This window comes from Dendrobates tinctorius, unplaced genomic scaffold (genome assembly GCF_039654945.1).
Source record: "Dendrobates tinctorius isolate UK_male_01 unplaced genomic scaffold, ASM3965494v1 ptg000182l, whole genome shotgun sequence".
Lineage (NCBI taxonomy): Eukaryota > Metazoa > Chordata > Amphibia > Anura > Dendrobatidae > Dendrobates > Dendrobates tinctorius.
In genome coordinates, this window is record NW_027361849.1 from 3,194,935 (window position 1) to 3,222,000 (window position 27,066).

General features: G+C 53.6%; 1 protein-coding gene across 2 annotated transcripts in view; it reads left to right on the forward strand.

The window, feature by feature from the left end:
• ITGB5 (integrin subunit beta 5) overlaps positions 1 to 27,066 on the forward strand; it is a 43,000-nt gene that overhangs the window by 14,720 nt on the left and 1,214 nt on the right. For both annotated transcript variants that reach the window (XM_073551931.1, XM_073551932.1), the window contains exons 9-14: positions 13,571 to 13,705; positions 13,914 to 14,346; positions 24,161 to 24,383; positions 24,453 to 24,553; positions 26,529 to 26,648; positions 26,835 to 27,001. In XM_073551931.1, the coding sequence (XP_073408032.1) occupies positions 13,571 to 13,705; positions 13,914 to 14,346; positions 24,161 to 24,383; positions 24,453 to 24,553; positions 26,529 to 26,648; positions 26,835 to 27,001 (1,179 nt within the window). The remainder of the gene's footprint in view (positions 1 to 13,570; positions 13,706 to 13,913; positions 14,347 to 24,160; positions 24,384 to 24,452; positions 24,554 to 26,528; positions 26,649 to 26,834; positions 27,002 to 27,066) is intronic.

The following is a 27,066-nucleotide window of genomic DNA, read 5'->3' on the forward strand; positions in this document are numbered from 1 at the left end:
CCTCCTTGCTTTATGCATGGTTGATAGGTCAGTCAACCTGGTCTCCTGCAAAAACAAAATGTCGGCATCAAGTTGGCCGAGAAAATGAAAGGCCGTGAACCTTGCCGCTTCTGACTTTATGCTGGCAACATTAATGGTTGCCAGCGTCAACGGTGTGGGTGCCGCCATCATGATTGATTGGATTAGATAGCCTTTTTCTTCCCACCCCCAACAGCTTCACCCTCTTCCTCAGACAATGATGAGCTTTTAGTGCGCTTAAGACACACAGACTCATCCATTCTCTCCTTACATACACTCTGGCCCTTGTCTGGTGGTCCCGAGGTAGTCCCCCCCCCCCCCAGAGGGCCCTTTAATTGCTCCCTGAGAAGACGACTCCGACCCCCTGAGCCCCAACATCCTTGTCCGCAACCTCCGGCTCCGGGCTCCCATCCTCCCCCTCTGCAGGGGAGTCCTGGAGGGCCCCGAACCGGTTGGAGAGATCCACCAGAGGGGGGGCGGCTGGACCTTCCAATGGCACCTGGATCAGGGCTAGAGAATCAGAGGGGTCGCACTCCAGAGCGGAGGCTCGAGACCCGGACCCACTCCTACCCTTGGTTGTTTTCCGGTTACCCTTTTTCCTTTGTTGTGACCATTCCCCCTCTCCCTCATCCAGACTGTCACCGGATGAGGGTTCCTGGGAGGACATGGCGTCCGCCTGCTCCTCCCTTTCAAGTCTCCTGACTTCCTCACTCAATTCACTGTCTTTAGGATCCTCAGCTGCAAGTGAAGTACCTGGGTCAGGGTTTAGGGTCATTACTCCCTGCCCCCTGTTCCCATGGCGTTGCTCCTGCCGCCTGATGTTGGATGGCGGCAGCTTGCTCCTCACCGGTTCCCTGCCTCCTCCGCCCCTACTGGTCCCTTCACCGGCAAGATTAGTCCCGGCTTTCGCCTGTCCCGCACTCGCCGCTTTCAGGACCGCATTGGCAAAGGAACGCGGACAGCGACTGAATGGATGACCGAGGTCACCACACAAGTTACACCTAATCCTGCCACAGGTAGCAGCGAGATGGCCAAGGTCCCCACACAGTGCGCATTTTTGGGTGGTACACTGCGCACTGAAGTGTGTGGGGCTGCCGCACCTGTGACAGACCTTAGGCTGCCCCTGGTAGAAAATCAGGATCCTGTCCCTCCCCAAAAATGTAGAGGAAGGTATATGGGTAACAGTGTTTCCTGAAACCTTCAATTTCACCATGAAGGTCCAGGCCCCTGACCAGATACCATGGTCGTCGCGGGTCTTCTCAGGAATGCCGACGATGTCGCCATATCGACCAATCCAGGTGGAGATGTCCATGCAGGAAAGTGACTCGTTACTGGTCAAAACGGTCACCTTCCTGACCGAGTTCTGGCGGGATATTGCGACAGGGACAAAACCTTGCCATTCGGGGCGACCACGAGCCAGCTCATGGCGAGACCAAAAAAGCTCAAGGCCCTCCGGTCTCACGAAGCTGACATCGAAGTAGGAGGTCCCATAGGGATGGATCAAGGCAAAGATGTCGTATGCCGCGAAGCCCATCCCCAGCAGGAGCTCAGCAACCTTTGACCGATCAGGACAGGCATCCTTGCTTACCCACTGGAGACGGGCCACGTTCCTACGGTTACTCCTCTGCCCCGGTGTCGGCAGAGACCAGACAGTCTCTGCCCCTCTATCTCGGAAGGCGGAAAGACCATGTCTCTCTATCCAGAAAGACAGATCAACCTCCCTCCCCTCTACATTGATGGAACTCTCCCCTTTCTTCAGGGCGTCCAGGAAGCGCTGCTGCAAGTCACCATCCTCGGGGCCACCAGACAAGGGCGCACTACTACCCCCAGCAGTGACAGCTCCCGAATAGCTAGGGGCTGAAGCCCTCGCCACCACTGGGGGGGCAGTGGGACCACTACCTACTTCCCCTCCACCAACACCAGTGCTGCTCTCCTCATTCACTCCACCAATACTCCCATCATTTGCGGCACCACAACTCCTATCATTCACTCCACCACCTGTCCCATCATTCACTCCACCAATACTCCCAACGTTTGCGGCACCACAACTCCCATCATTCACCCCATTACCACTGTTCTCTGCACCTTCCACAGTCACCTCCATTCCCTCCTCCCTTGTGTCTGCAATCTCTGCACTCACACCTGCTGGGTCGGGGGAGCGGTGCAGCACCACACCCGTTTTAATTAGCTCAGTGCTGACATTGTGCCGTTCTTTTGGAGCACTGTGCCCCTTATTGTCCTGGGCTGCCTGCCCTGTAGCCACAGACTTCGGGGTGCTGGTATCATTTTTTGGGGCATGCTGTCCCCCCGTCACAGCAGAGCGCACAGTGTTCCTTGCTGATGATGTTCCCTGCTTTTGCTGTGTATTTTTTTTTTTTTTTCCCGTGGCTCTGTCTCAGCTGCGCGCCTCCTTTCCTCTGTTGAGGCGCACTGCGCCCCTCTCACAACAGTGCGCCCCCCTTTCGCCGCACCATGCTCCTCGGCCCTGCCCCCCACAGCCCCGGCGTCGGCCGGCTCAGCTGCAGTGAGCAGGGATGGAGTCTGCCCACACCGTCCCCCTTTCGCAACGGCGTGGACATCCCCCCGCTCTCCTCGGCCCCGGTGATAACCGGCTTAGCCGCAGCAGGCAGGGAGGGAAACTCCACGGGGTCCCCTATGTCCGGCGCCGTGAGTACCTCCACAGCCTCACCCCCTGCACTGTTCCCCGCACAGACGGCAGCATTGCCGGACGTCCTCCTCCTCTCCCCACCTTGCCTATGCCCCGGACCCACTGCAGAGCCCGTGCTTTTAGGTTTGGTGGGGTTTACACAGGAGGTGGTAGGTGTAACATCAGACATTGGTACATATTTGTAACTCACCACCTCCTGTGTCATCTTTTTTTTCTTCCTCCTCTTTTTGGTCTCCTCCGCTGGCTCGTCCTCCCCGAAGGAGAATGTGGTCAGGTCCACAGGAGACTCCAGCTCTCTGATCTCCCTCAACAGACCGCACTCCTCCTCTTCCTCCGCTGACACTCCAGCATGGGTTGTCGGAGTCCTCTGCCGTGCCAGGAGGCCGCTTCCTTGCTGGCTCTGCGACTCTTTCTCCCGGCTTGTTCCAGCACGAGAGACTCCAGCCACGACTTCATCGTCCTCCTCCTCCTCGCTTAGGACGCCGGCTGGCAGTTCTCCCGAGGTATTTAACCCCTTCATTTCAGAGAACCGCCGCTGGTTCTTAAACCTCTCCAGGAAGGGACCTGCGCTTTTCTCAATCCCCTCCCGGAGGAGCACTAACCGGACCACCTCATCTCTGAGGGCTTTAAACCTCTGGGAGGTCGCGGGTCTTTCCTTGTTAGAGGCACGGGTGTTCAGGATCCGTGCCTCCTGCAGCTGCTCCTTCAGCCCGGTCAGTGCTTTGCCGGCGTCCTCGTACTCTCGCAACATGGCGACCACTCGGGAGGAGAAGGAGCTTGTGGACTCGCTGGAGGTCATCTCGCCCCATGATGTTGCTGGGCTCTTCTTCCTGGGGCCTGGGGTGCCTCTGTCTCCCTCTCTGGGCGGACGATGAGCCGTCTCGGGGTTGGAGTAGGTGGGTACGGTCTTTCTCATCCGACCAGATCTCCTCACGCCCTCCTGGGCCGGTTGCTGCTGCTCTCTGTCCCCCGCCGGCACAGACCGGGGAACAGAAGCCTGGGAAGCCATGCCTGGCTCCCAGGAAGCCTGCCTCTCCCTGGGGAGAAGAGAGGCAGACTCTGGGCCTCTTCCTGGATGTCCTGGAGCTCACAAGACAGGTGCTGCTCTCAGAAGGGTGTGACTGATTGTAGTCTCCTGTCCTACAGTCTCCTCCCCAGTAATGGCTGATAACGGGGAGTAATAGATTGTAGTCTCCTGTCCTACAGTCTCCTCCCCAGTAATGGCTGATAACGGGGAGTAATAGATTGTAGTCTCCTGTCCTACAGTCTCCTCCCCCAGTAATGGCTGATAACGGGGAGTAATAGATTGTAGTCTCCTGTCCTACAGTCTCCTCCCCAGTAATGGCTGATAACAGGGAGTAATAGATTGTAGTCTCCTGTCCTACAGTCTCCTCCCCAGTAATGGCTGATAACGGGGAGTAATAGATTGTAGTCTCCTGTCCTACAGTCTCCTCCCCCAGTAATGGCTGATAACAGGGAGTAATAGATTGTAGTCTCCTGTCCTACAGTCTCCTCCCCAGTAATGGCTGATAACAGGGAGTAATAGATTGTAGTCTCCTGTCCTACAGTCTCCTCCCCAGTAATGGCTGATAACAGGGAGTAATAGATTGTAGGTCTTTTTTATTATTATAAAATCCTTCACGACGTTACAAAATAGAACACAACAGAACAAACATAGAACAAAAACTCCAATCAGAAACAATATGACAAAATCAGACACAAACACAAAGAAATAAACAAGAAATGGAAACAATAAGGGAAATTCTCGACCTACAAAACGGGAAAAGAAAATTAAATTAAAGAAACAAGAAATTAAAAACTAAAAAAAAAACAAAAAAAGAACAAAATTACAATAATTACACCAGCACCCCCTTAAAATAATAAATAAATAAAATCATGTAAAACCCCCGACCCAGCTCCATTCACACTATTATATACACCCCATGAACTACATTTACACCGTCCTATATACAATACTATATACACTATATACAATATAAACATATGACACCAGTCCGAATATTGTACAAGACACACCCAATACCCTCTGGTCCCACTGCCTTACCTCACAGCCTCCCCCTTACACCGCCACATTCACACTTACGACAAACCTAATTACAAACATAGTATAGAAAATTAACAATATTTATATATTTTTCCTTTTATTTATTTTTTTTTTTTTCCTTTTTTTTTTTTTTAACACTATATATAAAACACACATCTACTCTATCTATCCCACCACCCCTGATCCAGCTCTGGCCACAAAGTTCAGGATTTCTCCGAGCTAGGATCAGGCCCCAAAGTTTTTCCCCAGGCGGGGCCTGGACCAGGCCAGATCAGTCTCTTATCACTGCTGTTGAAAACCCCCCATCCCCCCAATCCCCCCACCCAACCTAACTAAGACCCTCTATTATATACAATACATACTTTACGCTATATACAATATATACATAAACCAACGTTACAGAACATAACCTACGTACTCACCACTTAAGGCTCAAGTTCGATGCTTGCAAACCTTCTATTCAGGAGACTGAAATTCAAAACAAAACTCTAGAGTGAAAAGGCATCAGCCCACCACCAGGATATAGGAGTACTAACGGACTAAGGCACCCCGAAGGAGAAACCCCTCCAGAGATGGGCCGCCCTCCGGGCACCCAGTCTCTCATACTCCAGAGAACGGACCTTCACCAGGGCACCTAGGATGCTGCTATAAACTTCGTCTACACGGAGGATTTTACTCTGCGTCGAAACTAAAACTCGTGCGTTCCACGTGAAGTACCTGACCACTGCGCTGACTATAAATAAAGTGACTCTGTCCCTTCTCCCGAGGTCTCCGAACGCTCCATAGGCCCACTCGGCATAGGACAGAGTAGCCAGCCGCGGCCAACCAATGGAAGCTCCCACCCTGTTGTACACCTCTGTATTAAAGGGACAATGAAGCAGGAAGTGCTCCATGCTTTCCAGCATGTTGGCACAAACCTCACGGGGGCAATTCCTGTCCTCGGAGCTCCTGTACTTCAGATTGTCCCTCACATATAACTTACCTTGGAAGCAGCGCCAAGTCAAGTCCCAGTACTTCTTGGGGATCCTATTAGAATTTAACAAACTCAACCCAACCTCTAGATCCCGACTTGGGCAGTCCTTGAGGACCAATGGACTCTGAAAATGCGAAAGCAAGACCCGCATGTCGAGGAGTTTCCTCGGGAGGGACCTCACCTCCCACATTCCCAGACCCCACCGGCGCATCATCTTCAGAACCGGGGTAACATAAGCCGGGAGATGCCCATGCGGTGTGCGAAGATCCTTCAATCTTCCCCCTGTCTCCCATTCCTGGAAGAAAGGCTGAAACCATCCCTTGCAGGAGAATACCCACGGAGGAGCCCTCTCTTTCCAGAGGTTTGCCACATTGACCTTCAAAAAGGTGTTCACTAGGAACACCACGGGGTTCACCATATTCATCCCCCCTAGTCTCCTCGTGCGGTAAGTGACCTCCCGCTTGACTAGGTTCAGTCTATTCCCCCATAACATCTGAAAGAACAGACTGTAGACCCGAGTCCAGAGAGGCTCTGGCAAGACACAGACGCTGCCCAGGTAGATTAGTAAGGGGAGCAGGAAAGCTTTGCACAGGCCAACCCTTTCCCTCAGGGTCAAAGACCAACCCTTCCATTGGTCCACTTTTTGAGCGACACCTTTGATTCTGCCTTCCCAGTTTTTCGTGGGGTAATCACCCTGGCCAAATTCGATGCCTAGGACATTGGCGTGTTCTTGGGGTTCGGGGAGGGTGTCCGGAAGATCAAACCCGGGATCCCCGCCTCCCAGCCAGAGACTCTCACACTTGTCCTGGTTGACCTTGGACCCGGAAGCCTCCGAGTAGCTCTCCACTTCTGACATCACCACCATCGCCTCCTCTCGCGAAGAAACAAAAACGGTGACATCGTCCGCGTAGGCCACTACCCTCAGGATAGCCTCTGGCTCCACCCCGCCCATCCTCACCCCCGCCAACGGTCCACACTCGATCCTTCTGAGGAAGGGATCGATCGCAAACGCGTAAAGCAAAGGGCTAAGAGGGCAGCCCTGACGGACACCAGATCCTACCCCGAAAGGTTGTCCAATCCACCCATTTACCAGAGGGAAAGTCTCAGCCCCAGCGTATAAGGTCTTAAGCCAGTCCACAAACCCCCCAGGCAGACCGTACCTCAAAAGAGTGGACCAGAGGTACTCGTGGTCAACCCGGTCAAAAGCCTTTGCCTGATCCAGGGTCAGCAGGAACCCCTTCCAAAGGCTCGCCCTGCCCTGCTCCACGGCCTCTCGGACACCCAGAACAGCACTGAAAGTGCTACGGCCAGGAACGCAACAGTTCTGAGCCTCTGAAAGCAGCCGCGGCGCAAACTTCACCAGCCTGTTGAAAAGTATCTTAGCCAAAACCTTCCTGTCCACATTGAGAAGTGCTATGGGACGCCAATTCTCAATGCGTGACGGATCCTTACCCTTTGACAAAATGATCAAAGCTGACCTCCTTAATGATCTCGGCAGGGTGCCCGAGGAGAGACACTCATTAAACACCTGAGTCAAGAGGGGGACCAAGGAGTTCCTAAAGGTCCTAAAGAACTCTGATGTTAAGCCGTCTGGACCTGGTGATTTTTTGGGCCTGAGCCCATCGATCGCCAGTCTCACTTCCTCTTCTTTGATCTCTTCTGCCAAAACGTCCAGCGAGAGGTCAGCCCCTGGCTCCGGAACAGCTTCAGCCAGGAAAGCCGACATCCTGTCACGATCCAGTTCCCTCCTTCCCAAGAGGTGTGAGTAGTATGAACTGACGACCTCCAAGATCCTTGATCTGGACCTCTTCAGGGATCCCGTACTGTCCATCAGCCCCGTCACTATCTTACTATTCAGTGACATCTTGCAGCTTCTGTAAGGGTCGGGCGAGTAGTACTTCCCGTAGTCCCTCTCAAAAACCAAAGATGCGTGCCTATCGTACTGACACCTCTTCAGCAAGGACTTCACACCGGAGATCTCCTCGCGGCTACCTCCAGTCGAGACAAGATGCTCGAGTCTCCTCCTCAGGCTCTGATACAGGCGATCCCTGTTCAGGCTTCTGAGGTTCGAGAGTTGCCGGAAGAATTTCGCCACCCGATGTTTGAACATCTCCCACCACTCTGACTTAGTGTTACTTAGGCCCAGCAGCGGTACCTGGCTCTGAAGAAAATCCTCAAAAGACCGTCTTACAGCTTCTTCCTCAAGGAGTGATGAATTCAGCTTCCAATAACCTCTTCCCATCCTAGGAGTCTCTGTAACGTTCAGAGAAAACATAATCAAACAGTGGTCGGAGAACTCCACCTCCACAACCGACAACGGCGAGGAGACTGCTTCCTCCTTCAAATAAAACCTATCTATCCTAGACCTGCACTGACTACCTCTAAAAAAGGTGAATCCCGTGCTGCCTGTGTTGTGCCGGATGTGGACATCCACTAGGCGTGCCTCACTTACTATCCTGTTTAGCGCGACGCAATCATAAGTCAGCCGGTCCCCAGAACCTCCTCTATCACAGGGTCTCGTGACGTTGTTGAAATCCCCTCCAAAGACCACCTGCCGACTTGAAAATAAGAAAGGTTTGATCTTCATGAAGAGACATTTGCGGTCCCACTTGGATTGGGGACCGTAGATGTTAATGAGCCGAAGCTCCTGTCCCCCCATGGAGACATCTAGGATCAAGCATCTCCCCATTTCTAATTCAATTAATCGTCTGCATTCAACCGCTGCGGTCTAAAAAAGGACCGCCACCCCGCTATACGGCTCGGCCGCAAGAGACCAGTAGGAGGGCCCATGCCTCCACTCCCTCCTTGCTTTATGCATGGTTGATAGGTCAGTCAACCTGGTCTCCTGCAAAAACAAAATGTCGGCATCAAGTTGGCCGAGAAAATGAAAGGCCGTGTACCTTGCTGCTTCTGACTTTATGCTGGCAACATTAATGGTTGCCAGCGTCAACGGTGTGGGTGCCGCCATCATGATTGATTGGATTAGATAGCCTTTTTCTTCCCACCCCCAACAGCTTCACCCTCTTCCTCAGACAATGATGAGCTTTTAGTGCGCTTAAGACACACAGACTCATCCATTCTCTCCTTACATACACTCTGGCCCTTGTCTGGTGGTCCCGAGGTAGTCCCCCCCCCCAGAGGGCCCCTTAATTGCTCCCTGAGAAGAAGACTCAGCGACCCCCTGAGCCCCGACATCCTCGTCCGCAACCTCCGGCTCCGGGCTCCCGTCCTCCCCCTCTGCAGGGGAGTCCTGGAGGGCCCCGAACCGGTTGGAGAGATCCAACAGAGGGGGGGCGGCTGGACCTTCCAATGGCACCTGGATCAGGGCTAGAGAATCAGAGGGGTCGCACTCCAGAGCGGAGGCTCCAGACCCGGACCCACTCCTACCCTTGGTTGTTTTCCGGTTACCCTTTTTCCTTTGTTGTGACCATTCCCCCTCTCCCTCATCCAGACTGTCACCGGATGAGGGTTCCTGGGAGGACATGGCGTCCGCCTGCTCCTCCCTTTCAAGTCTCCTGACTTCCTCACTCAATTCGCTGTCTTTAGGACCCTCAGCTGCAAGTGAAGTACCTGGGTCAGGGTTTAGGGTCATTACTCCCTGCCCCCTGTTCCCATGGCGTTGCTCCTGCCGCCTGATGGATGGCGGCAGCTTGCTCCTCACCGGTTCCCTACCTCCTCCGCCCCTACTGGTCCCTTCACCGGCAAGATTAGTCCCGGCTTTCGCCTGTCCCGCACTCGCCGCTTTCAGGACTGCATTGGCAAAGGAACGCGGACAGCGACTGAATGGATGACCGAGGTCACCACACAAGTTACACCTAATCCTGCCACAGGTAGCAGCGAGATGGCCAAGGTCCCCACACAGTGCGCACTTCTGGGTGGTACACTGCGCACTGAAGTGTGTGGGGCTGCCGCACCTGTGACAGACCTTAGGCTGCCCCTGGTAGAAAATCAGGATCCTGTCCCTCCCAAAAATGTAGAGGAAGGTATATGGGTAACAGTGTTTCCTGAAACCTTCAATTTCACCATGAAGGTCCAGGCCCCTGACCAGATACCATGGTCGTCGCGGGTCTTCTCAGGAATGACGACAATGTCGCCATATCGACCAATCCAGGTGGAGATGTCCATGCAGGAAAGTGACTCGTTACTGGTCAAAACGGTCACCTTCCTGACCGAATTCTGGCGGGATATTGCGACAGGGACGAAACCTTGCCATTCGGGGCGACCCCGAGCCAGCTCATGGCGAGACCAAAAAAGCTCAAGGCCCTCCGGTCTCACGAAGCTGACATCGAAGTAGGAGGTCCCATAGGGATGGATCAAGGCAAAGATGTCGTATGCCACGAAGCCCATCCCTAGCAGGAGCTCAGCAACCTTTGACCGATCCGGACAGGCATCCTTGCTTACCCACTGGAGACGGGCCACGTTCCTACGGTTACTCCTCTGCCCCGGTGTCGGCAGAGACCAGACAGTCTCTGCCCCTCTATCTCGGAAGGCGGAAAGACCGTGTCTCTCTATCCAGAAAGACAGATCAACCTCCCTCCCCTCTACATTGATGGAGCTCTCCCCTTTCTTCAGGGCGTCCAGGAAGCGCTGCTGCAAGTCACCGTCCTCGGGGCCACCAGACAAGGGCGCACTACTACCCCCAGCAGTGACAGCCCCCGAATAGCTAGGGGCTGAAGCCCTCGCCATCGCTGGGGGGGCAGTGGGACCACTACCTACTTCCCCTCCACCAACACCAGTGCTGCTCTCCTCATTCACTCCACCAATACTCCCATCATTTACTCCACCACTACTCCCATCATTCACTCCACCACTATTCCCACCATTCACTCCAGCAGTACTCCCATCATTTGCGGCACCACAACTCCCATCATTCACTCCACCACTATTCCCACCATTCACTCCAGCAGTACTCCCATCATTTGCGGCACCACAACTCCCATCATTCACTCCACCACCTGTCCCATCATTTACTCCACCAATACTCCCATCATTTGCGGCACCACAACTCCCATCATTCACCCCATTACCAGTGTTCTCTGCACCTTCCACAGTCGCCTCCATTCCCTCCTCCCTTGTGTCTGCAGTCTCTGCACTCACACCTGCTGGGTCGGGGGAGCGGTGCAGCACCACACCCGTTTTCATTAGCTCAGTGCTGACATTGTGCAGTTCTTTTGGAGCACTGTGCCCCTTATTGTTCTGGGCTGCCTGCCCTGTAGCCACAGACTTCGGGGTGCTGGTATCACATTTTGGGGCATGCTGTCCCCCCGTCACGGCAGAGCGCACAGTGTTCCTTGCTGATGATGTTCCCTGCTTTTGCTGTGCATTTTTTTTTTCCCGTGGCTCTGACTCAGCTGCGCGCCTCCTCTCCTCTGTTGAGGCGCACTGCGCCCCTGTCACAACAGTGCGCCCCCCTTTCGCCGCACCATGCTCCTCGGCCCTGCCCCCCACAGCCCCAGCGTTGGCCGGCTTAGCTGTAGTGAGCAGGGATGGAGTCTGCCCACACCGTCCCCCTTTCGCAACGGCGTGGACATCCCCCCCCGCTCTCCTTGGCCCCGGTGATAACCGGCTTAGCCGCAGCAGGCAGGGAGGGAAACTCCACGGGGTCCCCTATGTCCGGCGCCGTGAGTACCTCCACAGCCTCACCCCCTGCACTGTTCCCCGCACAGACGGCAGCATTGCCGGACGTCCTCCTCCTCTCCCCACCTTGCCTATGCCCCAGAGCCACTGCAGAGCCCGTGCTTTTAGGTTTGGTGGGGTTTACACAGGAGGTGGTAGGTGTAACATCAGACATTGGTACGTATTTGTAACTCACCACCTCCTGTGCTGTCTTCTTTGTCTTCCTCCTCTTCTTGGTCTCCTCCGCTGGCTCGTCCTCCCCGAAGGAGAATCTAGTCAGGTCCACAGGAGACTCCAGCTCTCTGATCTCCCTCAACAGAACGCACTCCTCCTCTTCCTCCGCTGACACTCCAGCATGGGTTGCCGGAGTCCTCTGCCGTGCCGGGAGGCCGCTTCCTTGCTGGCTCTGCGACTCTTTCTCCCGGCTTGTTCCAGCACGAGAGACTCCAGCCACGACTTCATCGTCCTCCTCCTCCTCGCTTAGGACGCCGGCTGGCAGTTCTCCCGAGGTATTTAACCCCTTTATATCAGAGAACCGCCGCTGGTTCTTAAACCTCTCCAGGAAGGGACCTGCGCTTTTCTCAATCCCCTCCCGGAGGAGCACTAACCGGACCACCTCATCTCTGAGGGCTTTAAACCTCTGGGAGGTCGCGGGTCTTTCCTTGTTAGAGGCACGGGTGTTCAGGATCCGTGCCTCCTGCAGCTGCTCCTTCAGCCCGGTCAGTGCTTTGCCGGCGTCCTCGTACTCTCGTAACATGGCGACCACTCGGGAGGAGAAGGAGCTTGTGGACTCGCTGGAGGTCATCTCGCCCCATGATGTTGCTGGGCTCTTCTTCCTGGGGCCTGGGGTGCCCCTGTCTCCCTCTCTGGGCGGACGATGAGCCATCTCGGGGTTGGAGTAGGTGGGTACGGTCTTTCTCATCCGACCAGATCTCCTCACTCCCTCCTGGGCCGGTTGCTGTTGCTCTCTGTCCCCCGCCGGCACAGACCGGGGAACAGAAGCCTGGGAAGCCATGCCTGGCTCCCAGGAAGCCTGCCTCTCCCTGGGGAGAAGAGAGGCAGACTCTGGGCCTCCTCCTGGAAGTCCTGGAGCTCGCAAGACAGGTGCTGCTCTCAGCAGGGTGTGACTGATTGTAGTCTCCTGTCCTACAGTCTCCTCCTCCAGTAATGGCTGATAACGGGGAGTAATAGATTGTAGTCTCCTGTCCTACAGTCTCCTCCTCCAGTAATGGCTGATAACGGGGAGTAATAGATTGTAGTCTCCTGTCCTACAGTCTCCTCCCCAGTAATAGATTGTAGTCTCCTGTCCTACAGTCTCCTCCCCAAGTAATGGCTGATAACGGGGAGTAATAGATTGTAGTCTCCTGTCCTACGGTCTCCTCCCCAAGTAATGGCTGATAACGGGGAGTAATAGATTGTAGTCTCCTGTCCTACAGTCTCCTCCCCCAGTAATGGCCGATAACGGTGAGTAATAGATTGTAGTCTCCTGTCCTACAGTCTCCTCCCCAGTAATGGCTGATAACGGGGAGTAATAGATTGTAGTCTCCCGTCCTACAGTCTCCTCCCCAGTAATGGCTGATAACGGGGAGTAATAGATTGTAGTCTCCTGTCCTACAGTCTCCTCCCCAGTAATGGCTGATAACGGGGAGTAATAGATTGTAGTCTCCTGTCCTACAGTCTCCTCCCCCAGTAATGGCCGATAACGGGGAGTAATAGATTGTAGTCTCCCGTCCTAGTCTCCTCCCCCAGTAATGGCCGATAACAGGGAGTAATAGATTGTAGTCTCCTGTCCTACAGTCTCCTCCCCAGTAATGGCTGATAACGGGGAGTAATAGATTGTAGTCTCCTGTCCTACAGTCTCCTCCTCCAGTAATGGCTGATAATGGGGAGTAATAGATTGTAGTCTCCCGTCCTACAGTCTCCTCCCCAGTAATGGCTGATAACAGGGAGTAATAGATTGTAGTCTCCTGTCCTACAGTCTCCTCCCCAGTAATGGCTGATAACGGGGAGTAATAGATTGTAGTCTCCTGTCCTACAGTCTCCTCCCCAGTAATGGCTGATAATGGGGAGTAATAGTTTGACACCAGAGGGGGATGGCTGTGTCGTGGTGACGTGACCTGACAGCTCCTGGTTCCTGCGGGCCCCTGGGTGTCACGGCTCCGTGTGACGCTGTTTGCTCTCCTGTTTGGTCGCCGTCATCGTTTTCACCTTCTCATTTTGTTTCTTTCAGAATATTCGCTCTAAGGTGGAGCTGACCGTGTCCGAGACCCCCGATGACCTGGGCCTCAGCTTCTCTGCCACTTGTCAGGACGGAGTTTCGTACCCCGGGGTCAAGAAGTGCGGAGAACTGATGATTGGTGACACAGTGAGCAGTGGGGTGATCATGGGGTGGTGGATATTGAGTCACCATCTAGCTGCTCAGACCCCAGTGTCCTGTGACATATCACATGACCTTCTCCTCCAATCAGTGGTCATAACTGATGGGCCCCCGGGCTTTGCCTTGTAGGAGACCCCCCCCCCCTTACTGCCCCCCAGGTTTTACGCTGTGACTCATTGTGTCTGTTCTCTACCAGGTGTCCTTTGAGGTTTCGGCAGAGGCGCGCTCCTGCCCCCCGCCGGGGGTTTTGGACACCTTCACCATAAAGCCGGTGGGGTTTCGGGACGCTGTGGAGGTGGCGGTGACGTATGATTGTAGCTGCCGCTGCTCGCAGCACGTGGAGGGCAACAGCGGGAAATGCAGCGGTAATGGCAATTACAGCTGCGGCATGTGCAACTGTGACGCCGGCTTCCTGGGAGCTCGGTGCGAGTGCGGGGAGGAGGACGACAGCAGCGACGAGTCACTGACCACCTGCCGGGAGTCGGACAGCCACACGGTGTGTAACGGCCGGGGGCGCTGCATCTGCGGCCTGTGCTCCTGCTACGAGAGCGAGTTTGGGCGCATCAGCGGCTCGTATTGCCAGTGCGATGACTTCTCCTGTGCCAGATTCAAGGGCGTCCTGTGCTCAGGTGAGTTCTGCACTGCGGACTGTGCACGGTCGGTGTCACGCTCTTATACACCTACAGTGGCATGTAAAAGTCTGTGCACCCCTGGTCCAAATTACTGTTACTGTGAACAGTTCAGCAAGTTGAAGATGAAATGCTCTAAAGGGTCTAAAGTTACAGATGACACATTTCCTTTGTATTTTAGGCAAAAAAGTAATCTTTTACATTTTAAAAATTACAAGAAGGAAAATAGGTAAATGCAAAAGTTTTGGCACCCTTAGAGATTTGTGTGCTCAGAGTACTTTGACCAAGGTTTCAGATCTTAATGATCCCGTTAGGGTTATGGCTCATACACTATCATCGTTAGGAAATGCCGAGTGATGAATATTTCCCAGCTTTATAAACTCCCAGCCTCCTCTAACCTTGTGCCAAAACAAGCAGCCATGGGATCTTCTAAAGCGGCTGCCAAGCACTCTGAGAATGGTGGGGACCACAAAGCAGGAGAAGGCCATAAGAAGAGAGCAAAGCGTTTTCAAGTTGCCCTTTCTTCAGCTCGAAATGTAATTAAGAAATGGCTGTTACCAGGAACAGTGGAGGTCAAGATAAGGTCTGGAAGACCAAGCAAAATTTCAGTGAGAGCTGCTCAAAGGATTGCTGGAAAGGCAAATCAGAACCCCTGTCTCACTGCAAAAGACCTTCAGAAAGATTTATTAGACTCTGGAGTTGTACATTGTTCTACTGTTCAGAGACACCTGCACAAATATGGCCTTCATGGAAGAGTCATCAGAAGAAAACCTCTCCTGCCTCCTCACCATAAAATTCGGTATCAGAAGTGTGAAAAGAACATCTAAACAAGCCTGATGCATTATGGAAACAAGTCATATAGACTGAGGATAAAATAGATCTCTGTGGCCATGGGGAGCAAAGGTATGTATGGAGGAAAAAGGTACAGAATTTCAGGAAAAGAACATCTTGCCAACCATTAACCATGGGGGTGGACCAATCATGCTTTGGGGTTGTGTTGCAGCCAATGGCACAGGGAACACTTCATGGGTAGAGGGAAGAATGGCTTTAATGACATTTTCACAAATTGTTGATGCAAACATGACACCATCTGTAAAATGCTGAAGGTAGGAAGAGGATGAGGAAGAGGATGGCTGCTACACATGGAGAATGATCCTAAACACACGTCACAATCCACAATAGACGACCTCAGAAGGTGCAAGATGAAGGTTTTACAATGGCCCTTACAGTCCCCTGATCTGAGCATCATTGAAAATCTGTGGGAAGACCTCAAAATAGCAAAGGAAGCGAGATGCCAGAGGAGTCTCACAGAACGGGAGGAATTCTCCAAGGAAGAATCAAAGAAAATCCTGAGAGAAGAAATGAAAGATTCTTGTCTGGCTACAAAATGGGTTTACAAGCTGTGATATTTGCAAAAGGGGGAGATACTGGATACTAACCATGCAGGGTGCACAAACTTGTGCATCGGCCCATGTTCCTTTGTGTAAGAAAACGTAAAAAATTACTAAAATACATATTATGAAACACAGTAAAACGTGTAAAAAAAGGAACAGTAAACAGCAAGTGCTGGTAAAAAGATAACAAAACGGTATTTGGTTGATTCGTTTTTTGCAAAAAATGTATACTAAGCCGCTCTACCAGCGTCAAGGTATACCTACATCAGAGCGGTCACTAACCCATGTATTAAAAAACCTGCCCATGTGTAGAGTACCTATGTGAGCAGGATTCAGAAAGGTAATGTCCGATGTGGACACGCTGTGGAAGACGGCTTATATGTGCACGGCCCACAAGGGAGGGGTGGAGACCTCCCTAATCTCGCAGAAACAAGAAACCAATAGAACACAAACACTGGTGGTGTGAACACTGTCCGACAGACTTGTCCACTGTGTGCATGGCCCATGTGTTTGTATTCTATATATTATGTGTATATATAGCATGTGTGTGTGTATATGTATATATATATTTTTATAGATTATATATTTTTGCCTAAAATGTAAAGGAAATGTGTCATCTGTAACTTTAGGCCCTTTTAGATCAGTTCAGCTTGTTGAACTGTTCACAATAAGTCATTCTCACGGGGGTGTACAGACTTTTACATGCCACTGTAACCCTCCACAGGCTTTGGTAGTCTACAGAGCAGCAGCGCAGGTGGGAAAACGGCGCAGCAGAACGGCCATGTCTATAATGTACAAATAACTGCTGCCGTGGGTGCAGGGGCCTGGGAGGGGTGGGCTGGATGTGGGTGCAGGGGCCCGGGAGGGGTGGGCTGGCCGTGGGTGCAGGGGCCCGGGAGGGGTGGGCTGGCCGTGGGTGCAGGGGCCCGGGAGGGGTGGGCTGGCCGTGGGTGCAGGGGCTACATCTACCTCCAGAGCATTCTGAGAAGTGATGAACTTCATAGGGCCCTTATCCTTCCCTGTCTGGGGGTCCAGTCTCTTCCCTCCTTGTTCCTGTCACGTGGCCTCTGTGCAGAATTCAGCAACAGCTCTAATAATGGAATGTGCAGCCGACTCTCCACTGGCCCAACGTGCCCACTAGTGATGAGTGAGCGTGCTCGGATAACGTATCGTCTGGGGGTCTCGGGCGTGCTCGGATAACGCGTCGTCTGGGCGTGCTCGGATAACGCGTCGTCTGGGCGTGCTCGGATAACGCGTCGTCTGGGGGTCTCGGATAACGCGTCGTCTGGGGGTCTCGGATAACGCGTCGTCTGGGGGTCTCGGATAACGCGTCGTCTGGGGGTCTCGGATAACGCGTCGTCTGGGGGTCTCGGATAACGCCTCGTCTGGGGGTCTCGGATAACGCCTCGTCTGGGGGTCTCGGATAACGCCTCGTCTGGGGGTCTCGGATAACGCCTCGTCTGGGGGTCTCGGGCGTGCTCGGATGTTTTACAGATGTTAGCCTGAAGACGTGCAGAACATAATATGCGCTCGCTCATCACTGGTGCCCACCTTCTGATGCCGTGGACCCCAGTCTTCCTCAGTGTTCCTCGCTCGGTACTGACACCCCCCCACCCCTCGTTCAGCGTCTGATCAGTTTTAAAGTCGTCGCTGCTCCAGATTTTTGAGAATCCCCCACACTGCGGCCCGGCACAGCGGGGGTCACTGTCTGTGATCGGGGGCTTCTGCGTGTGGCTGGTGATGACGTCTTAGAGGGGAGGTGGCCATCAAAAAATCTGGGCCACAATTGATCCTTGCAGGGAGGGGCCTATAGATATCGCTGAGACTCTCCAGGCACTACAACTCCCAGCATCCGGTTAAGAGGCCTCGCTCTTTTCTCTGCTTCTTGTCAGTGAATGGGAGCTATGCTGCCCCGGCCTCACAGCTGCGGCTTTGTTGCACTGTGTCCTTCCTCCCGTGCTGTGCTCTGTGCCGCCGGCTCCAGTCTCATCCGCTGTGACCGGTCCGGATACAGGCTGCTGTTCACTGACAGTCGGCAGAGGTCCTGCTGCGGGTGGTGATCCATGCACCGTGGTCTATTCTCCGCGGCTGCAGGTTTGGTGCTTCGGCTCATGGCCCTGATCCGCCGCCCTCTGCAGTTGGGGTAATGGGGGGGGGGGAGTTTGTATGTGAGCCCCCCACCTACCCTCGTTAAGGGGACGCCAATACAATTGTCATCTCCCCTCCACCCCCATCACTGAAGACAATAATTAGGCTGAAGAGCTCATGGCCGGGGGGGGGGGGGGGGGGGGGGCTGCACCGGGTCACATCTCCCCGGGGACTAATTGCTGCCGGCATCTAACTCATCCGTGGATGAAAGGGATTGGGGGGCCGCAGAATAAAGGGGGGAGGCACCAATAATTCACATGCAAATCTGATGGGACCATTGCAAGGAGTGAGAATGAGGGTCCGCAGCCCCCCACCCCTGCTACAATCCAAATTCTACACTCAGTAGCCGACCCCACAAACACCTCACTCAGGGGGTCCGGACAATTAACCACGTAAGGGCCAATGCCCGGTCTACAGTTCCCAAAGCATCAGCATTGTAGAATGGAAAGTCCTGAAACGTCATCTACTCTCTGATCACCCAACCCAGACTTATAACGCTCCAGTACTGATATAACCTGCAGACATTACACCATATGTGACTGATATCAGCCCCTCTTATAACGCTCCAGTACTGATATAACCTGCAGACATTACATCATATGTGACGGATATCAGCCCCTCTTATAATGCTCCAGTACTGATATAACCTCCAGACATTACATCATATGTGACGGATATCAGCCCCTCTTATAACGCTCCAGTACTGATATAACCTGCAGACATTACACCATATGTGACTGATATCAGCCCCTCTTATAACGCTCCAGTACTGATATAACCTCCAGACATTACATCATATGTGACGGATATCAGCCCCTCTTATAATGCTCCAGTACTGATATAACCTGCAGACATTACACCATATGTGACTGATATCAGCCCCTCTTATAACGCTCCAGTACTGATATAACCTCCAGACATTACACCATATGTGACTGATATCAGCCCCTCTTATAACGCTCCAGTACTGATATAACCTGCAGACATTACACCATATGTGACTGATATCAGCCCCTCTTATAACGCTCCAGTACTGATATAACCTCCAGACATTACATCATATGTGACGGATATCAGCCCCTCTTATAACGCTCCAGTACTGATATAACCTGCAGACATTACACCATATGTGACTGATATCAGCCCCTCTTATAACGCTCCAGTACTGATATAACCTCCAGACATTACACCATATGTGACTGATATCAGCCCCTCTTATAACGCTCCAGTACTGATATAACCTGCAGACATTACACCATATGTGACTGATATCAGCCCCTCTTATAACGCTCCAGTACTGATATAACCTCCAGACATTACATCATATGTGACGGATATCAGCCCCTCTTATAACGCTCCAGTCCTGATATAACCCCCAGACATTACACCATATGTGACTAATATCAGCCCCTCTTATAATGCTCCAGTACTGATATAACCCCCAGACATTACACCATATGTGACTGATATCAGCTCCTCTTATAACGCTCCAGTGCTGATATAACCCCCAGACATTACATCATATGTGACTGATATCAGCCCCTCTTATAACGCTCCAGTACTGATATAACCTCCAGACATTACATCATATGTGACGGATATCAGCCCCTCTTATAATGCTCCAGTACTGATATAACCTCCAGACATTACATCATATGTGACTGATATCAGCCCCTCTTATAACGCTCCAGTACTGATATAACCTCCAGACATTACACCATATGTGACGGATATCAGCTCCTCTTATAACGCTCCAGTCCTGATATAACCCCCAGACATTACACCATATGTGACTGATATCAGCCCCTCTTATAACGCTCCAGTACTGATATAACCTCCAGACATTACACCATATGTGACGGATATCAGCCCCTCTTATAACGCTCCAGTACTGATATAACCTCCAGACATTACACCATATGTGACGGATATCAGCCCCTCTTATAACGCTCCAGTCCTGATATAACCCCCAGACATTACACCATATGTGACTGATATCAGCCCCTCTTATAATGCTCCAGTACTGATATAACCTCCAGACATCACACCATATGTGACGGATATCAGCCCCTCTTATAATGCTCCAGTACTGATATAACCTCCAGACATTACACCATATGTGACGGATATCAGCCCCTCTTATAACGCTCCAGTACTGATATAACCTCCAGACATTACATCATATGTGACGGATATCAGCCCCTCTTATAATGCTCCAGTACTGATATAACCTCCAGACATTACATCATATGTGACTGATATCAGCCCCTCTTATAACGCTCCAGTCCTGATATAACCCCCAGACATTACACCATATGTGACTGATATCAGCCCCTCTTATAACGCTCCAGTACTGATATAACCTCCAGACATTACACCATATGTGACGGATATCAGCCCCTCTTATAACGCTCCAGTACGGATATAACCTCCAGACATTACACCATATGTGACGGATATCAGCCCCTCTTATAACGCTCCAGTACTGATATAACCTCCAGACATTACACCATATGTGACGGATGTCAGCCCCTCTTATAACGCTCCAGTCCTGATATAACCCCCAGACATTACACCATATGTGACTGATATCAGCCCCTCTTATAATGCTCCAGTACTGATATAACCTCCAGACATTACACCATATGTGACGGATATCAGCCCCTCTTATAATGCTCCAGTACTGATATAACCTCCAGACATTACACCATATGTGACGGATATCAGCCCCTCTTATAACGCTCCAGTCCTGATATAACCCCCAGACATTACACCATATGTGACTGATATCAGCCCCTCTTATAACGCTCCAGTACTGATATAACCTCCAGACATTACATCATATGTGACTGATATCAGCCTCTCTTATAACGCTCCAGTACTGATATAACCTCCAGACATTACACCATATGTGACTGATATCAGCCCCTCTTATAACGCTCCAGTACTGATATAACCTCCAGACATTACACCATGTGATTGATATCAGCCCCTCTTATAACGCTCCAGTACTGATATATCCTCCAGACATTATATCATATGTGACGGATATCAGCCCCTCTTATAACGCTCCAGTACTGAGAGTAGAGATACACTGTGTGATAGGAGATTAGATTGTGAGCTCTGGGGTCAGGGATGATGGGAGTAGTGATACACTGTGTGATAGGAGATTAGATTGTGAGCTCTGGGGTCAGGGATGATGGGAGTAGTGATACACTGTGTGATGGGAGATTAGATTGTGAGCTCTGGGGTCAGGGATGATGGGAGTAGTGATACACTGTGTGATAGGAGATTAGATTGTGAGCTCTGGGGTCAGGGATGATGGGAGTAGTGATACACTGTGTGATGGGAGATTAGATTGTGAGCTCTGGGGTCGGGGATGATGGGAGTAGTGATACACTGTGTGATGGGAGATTAGATTGTGAGCTCTGGGGTCAGGGATGATGGGAGTAGTGATACACTGTGTGATAAGAGATTAGATTGTGAGCTCTGGGGTCAGGGATGATGAGAGTAGTGATACACTGTGTGATAGGAGATTAGATTGTGAGCTCTGGGGTCAGGGATGATGGGAGTAGTGATACACTGTGTGATAGGAGATTAGATTGTGAGCTCTGGGGTCAGGGATGATGGGAGTAGTGATACACTGTGTGATGGGAGATTAGATTGTGAGCTCTGGGGTCGGGGATGATGGGAGTAGTGATACACTGTGTGATGGGAGATTAGATTGTGAGCTCTGGGGTCAGGGATGATGGGAGTAGTGATACACTGTGTGATGGGAGATTAGATTGTGAGCTCTGGGGTCAGGGATGATGGGAGTAGTGATACACTGTGTGATAGGAGATTAGATTGTGAGCTCTGGGGTCGGGGATGATGGGAGTAGTGATACACTGTGTGATAGGAGATTAGATTGTGAGCTCTGGGGTCGGGGATGATGGGAGTAGTGATACACTGTGTGATAGGAGATTAGATTGTGAGCTCTGGGGTCAGGGATGATGGGAGTAGTGATACACTGTGTGATAGGAGATTAGATTGTGAGCTCTGGGGTCAGGGATGATGGGAGTAGTGATACACTGTGTGATAGGAGATTAGATTGTGAGCTCTGGGGTCAGGGATGATGGGAGTAGTGATACACTGTGTGATGGGAGATTAGATTGTGAGCTCTGGGGTCGGGGATGATGGGAGTAGTGATACACTGTGTGATGGGAGATTAGATTGTGAGCTCTGGGGTCAGGGATGATGGGAGTAGTGATACACTGTGTGATAAGAGATTAGATTGTGAGCTCTGGGGTCAGGGATGATGAGAGTAGTGATACACTGTGTGATAGGAGATTAGATTGTGAGCTCTGGGGTCAGGGATGATGAGAGTAGTGATACACTGTGTGATAGGAGATTAGATTGTGAGCTCCGGGGTCAGGGATGATGGGAGTAGTGATACACTGTGTGATAGGAGATTAGATTGTGAGCTCTGGGGTCAGGGATGATGGGAGTAGTGATACACTGTGTGATAGGAGATTAGATTGTGAGCTCCGGCCGGGTCAGGGATGATGAGAGTAGTGATACACTGTGTGATAGGAGATTAGATTGTGAGCTCTGGGGTCGGGGATGATGGGAGTAGTGATACACTGTGTGATAGGAGATTAGATTGTGAGCTCTGGGGTCGGGGATGATGGGAGTAGTGATACACTGTGTGATAGGAGATTAGATTGTGAGCTCTGGGGTCGGGGATGATGGGAGTAGTGATACACTGTGTGATAGGAGATTAGATTGTGAGCTCCGGGGTCGGGGATGATGGGAGTAGTGATACACTGTGTGATAGGAGATTAGATTGTGAGCTCCGGGATCGGGGATGATGGGAGTAGTGATACACTGTGTGATAGGAGATTAGATTGTGAGCTCCGGGGTCGGGGATGATGGGAGTAGTGATACACTGTGTGATAGGAGATTAGATTGTGAGCTCCGGGGTCAGGGATGATGGGAGTAGTGATACACTGTGTGATAGATTAGATTGTGAGGTCTGGGGTCAGGGATGATGGGAGTAGTGATACACTGTGTGATAGGAGATTAGATTGTGAGCTCTGGGGTCAGGGATGATGGGAGTAGTGATACACTGTGTGATAGGAGATTAGATTGTGAGCTCCGGGGTCAGGGATGATGGGAGTAGTGATACACTGTGTGATAGATTAGATTGTGAGGTCTGGGGTCAGGGATGATGGGAGTAGTGATAAACTGTGTGATAGGAGATTAGATTGTGAGCTCTGGGGTCAGGGATGATGGGAGTAGTGATAAACTGTGTGATAGGAGATTAGATTGTGAGGTCTGGGGTCAGGGATGATGGGAGTAGTGATAAACTGTGTGATAGGAGATTAGATTGTGAGCTCTGGGGTCAGGGATGATGGGAGTAGTGATACACTGTGTGATAGGAGATTAGATTGTGAGCTTCGGGGTCAGGGATGATGGGAGTAGTGATACACTGTGTGATAGATTAGATTGTGAGCTTCGGGGTCAGGGATGATGGGAGTAGTGATACACTGTGTGATAGGAGATTAGATTGTGAGCTCCGGGGTCAGGGATGATGGGAGTAGTGATACACTGTGTGATAGGAGATTAGATTGTGAGCTCCGGGGTCAGGGATGATGGGAGTAGTGATACACTGTGTGATAGATTAGATTGTGAGGTCTGGGGTCAGGGATGATGGGAGTAGTGATAAACTGTGTGATAGGAGATTAGATTGTGAGCTCCGGGGTCAGGGATGATGAGAGTAGTGATACACTGTGTGATAGGAGATTAGATTGTGAGCTCTGGGGTCAGGGATGATGGGAGTAGTGATACACTGTGTGATAGGAGATTAGATTGTGAGCTCCGGGGTCAGGGATGATGGGAGCAGTGATACACTGTGTGATAGATTAGATTGTGAGCTCTGGGGTCGGGGATGATGGGAGTAGTGATACACTGTGTGATAGGAGATTAGATTGTGAGCTCTGGGGTCAGGGATGATGGGAGTAGTGATACACTGTGTGATAGGAGATTAGATTGTGAGCTCTGGGGTCAGGGATGATGGGAGTAGTGATACACTGTGTGATAGGAGATTAGATTGTGAGCTCTGGGGTCGGGGATGATGGGAGTAGTGATACACTGTGTGATAGGAGATTAGATTGTGAGCTCTGGGGTCAGGGATGATGGGAGTAGTGATACACTGTGGGGTGGGGGATGATGTGTGAGATGCAGCTTGGGTTGTGATCTCTTGGATGATGGGGGTGATTGCTGTCTTGCAGGTCACGGTGAGTGTGACTGTGGAGAGTGTCGGTGTCACGCCGGTTACGTTGGCGATAATTGTAACTGCACCGTGGAGACGGAGAGCTGTGTGTCCAGTGACGGCCGCATGTGCAGTGGGAAGGGCTCCTGCGTGTGCGGCCGCTGCCAGTGTGTGGAGCCGGGAGCTTTTGGGGAGACGTGTGAGAAGTGCCCGACCTGCCCCGACGCCTGTGGAACCAAGAGGTGAGTCCGGTGCGCACCGCGGGGGCTTTACAGTTGAGTGTTACTGGTTGACGCCGTTCTCTCTTCCAGGGACTGCATCGAGTGTCGCCTCTACCAGAGTGGACGCCTCGCCGACAACCAGACCTGCCACAAGCTGTGCAAGGACGACATCCTCACCGTGGACTCACTCAGTAAGTGACGGCGTCAGAGACTGCCCATCACAGCGGACAAGAGGCTGCTGCCCCTGATTAGTCCTGCTCACAGCTGAGGGTCTGTCCCAGTGTATTGTGCCCACCAGGGGCCGGCTGCTCAGTATTAAGGTGAAATCCATCGTGTTCTCTCCTGGGATTGGTCCGGTGGTCTCTGCGGATTGGAGGATATGTGGCTCTCACCCCCCACACGCCGTGGAGGTCCCTGCTCCGCGGGGTCTGTAGCACTTGTTGGTCGTGTCTGCCCTGTTGGGGTGTGAGCGGTGGTCTTCTCCCCGGTGATCAGAGGGTCACTTTGGCGAGTGCAGCTCTCGCTTGTGGCAGAGTCTTGTTTCATCTTTCTTCTGACATAATGGGCTCCATATGTGCGGCCATGAATCTGCTGGAATGTCCGACGCCGTCCGCTCCTCCCCCGCCCTGGAATCCGCAGAGCTGTCAGTGCTGGAATTCAGCCGGATGTTTTCTGTTTGGCACAAAACTCTAAAGATCAGCAAATCTGTAGTGTGGGTCGTGGGGGGGCCATAGCCCAGGGGAGGACGGCAGGGGGGGGCCATAGCCCAGGGGAGGACGGCGGGGGGGGGCCATAGCCCAGGGGAGGACAGCGGGGGGGGGGCCATAGCCCAGGGGAGGACGGCGGGGGGGGGGCCATAGCCCAGGGGAGGACGGCGGGGGGGGGCCATAGCCCAGGGGAGGACGGCGGGGGGGGGGCCATAGCCCAGGGGAGGACGGCGGGGGGGGGGCCATAGCCCAGGGGAGGACGGCGGGGGGGGGGCCATAGCCCAGGGGAGGACGGCGGGGGGGGGGCCATAGCCCAGGGGAGGACGGCGGGGGGGGGGCCATAGCCCAGGGGAGGACGGCGGGGGGGGGGCCATAGCCCAGGGGAGGACGGCGGGGGGGGGGCCATAGCCCAGGGGAGGACGGCGGGGGGGGGCCATAGCCCAGGGGAGGACGGCGGGGGGGGGGGCCATAGCCCAGGGGAGGACGGCAGGGGGGGGGCCATAGCCCAGGGGAGGACGGCGGGGGGGTGGGGGGGGTGCCATAGCCCAGGGGAGGACGGCGGGGGGGGGGGGCCATAGCCCAGGGGAGGACGGCAGGGGGGGGGCCATAGCCCAGGGGAGGACGGCGGGGGGGTGGGGGGGGTGCCATAGCCCAGGGGAGGACGGCGGGGGGGGGGCCATAGCCCAGGGGAGGACGGCGGGGGGGGGGCCATAGCCCAGGGGAGGACGGCGGGGGGGGGGCCATAGCCCAGGGGAGGACGGCGGGGGGGGGGGCCATAGCCCAGGGGAGGACGGCGGGGGGGGGGCCATAGCCCAGGGGAGGACGGCGGGGGGGGGGGCCATAGCCCAGGGGAGGACGGCGGGGGGGGGGCCATAGCCCAGGGGAGGACGGCGGGGGGGGGGCCATAGCCCAGGGGAGGACGGCGGGGGGGGGGCCATAGCCCAGGGGAGGACGGCGGGGGGGGGGGCCATAGCCCAGGGGAGGACGGCGGGGGGGGGCCATAGCCCAGGGGAGGACGGCGGGGGGGGGGGCCATAGCCCAGGGGAGGACGGCGAGGGGGGGGGCCATAGCCCAGGGGAGGACGGCGGGGGGGTGGGGGGGGTGCCATAGCCCAGGGGAGGACGGCGGGGGGGGGGGGGGCCATAGCCCAGGGGAGGACGGCGGGGGGGGGGGGGGCCATAGCCCAGGGGAGGACGGCGGGGGCGGGGGGGGGGGCCATAGCCCAGGGGAGGACGGCGGGGGCCTGACGTTGGCTCGCACTGCCGGTGAGAATGCCGCCGTCCTCCGCGGGGGGGTTGTTGGTGCCTTACCGGCAGCACTAATTGCCGGAGGATTTGTGCATTGTCAATCAAGTCCCAGGTTGAGGTGTCTAGTCCTCCAGGTCCCGGAGAGTCCTCCATCTTGTCACCACGGCTCCAGTCTGGGGGTCTCCATTTACATTTTGCTCAATGTTTTTCAGATACTGAAGACCCGGAAGCCGTCCTGTGCGTCTACAAGACGGAGGCCGAATGTGTGATGAGGTTCACGTACTCCGAGGACCCGAGCGGGAAATCCGTCCTGACCGCTCTGAAGGAGCCGGGTGAGTGGTCCGTCCTGGAGGGGGCGCGGGTCAGACGCAGAACGGGAATAGTCCTCACCCGGTCTAGTGCTCCCGCGGGCCGAGGATGTGCGCCGCACTGCTGCCTGCTCTGCCCTGGCCCGTTGCGGCCCTGCCATTGTATACTGTTGTGTGCAGTCACCAGTAACACCGCCTGTCTCCCCCCAGAGTGTGGCGCTGCCCCGGACGCGCTCACCGTGCTGCTGGCGGTGGTGGGCAGTATACTATTGGTTGGGCTTGTTCTCCTGGCGGTCTGGAAACTTCTGGTCACCATCCACGATCGCCGTGAGTTTGCACGGTTTCAGAGTGAGCGATCCCGAGCCAAATATGAGATGGTGAGTGTGGGGGTCCGCGGGATGTGACCCTCTGAGCCGCCATATAATGCCACAGTAACGAGTCT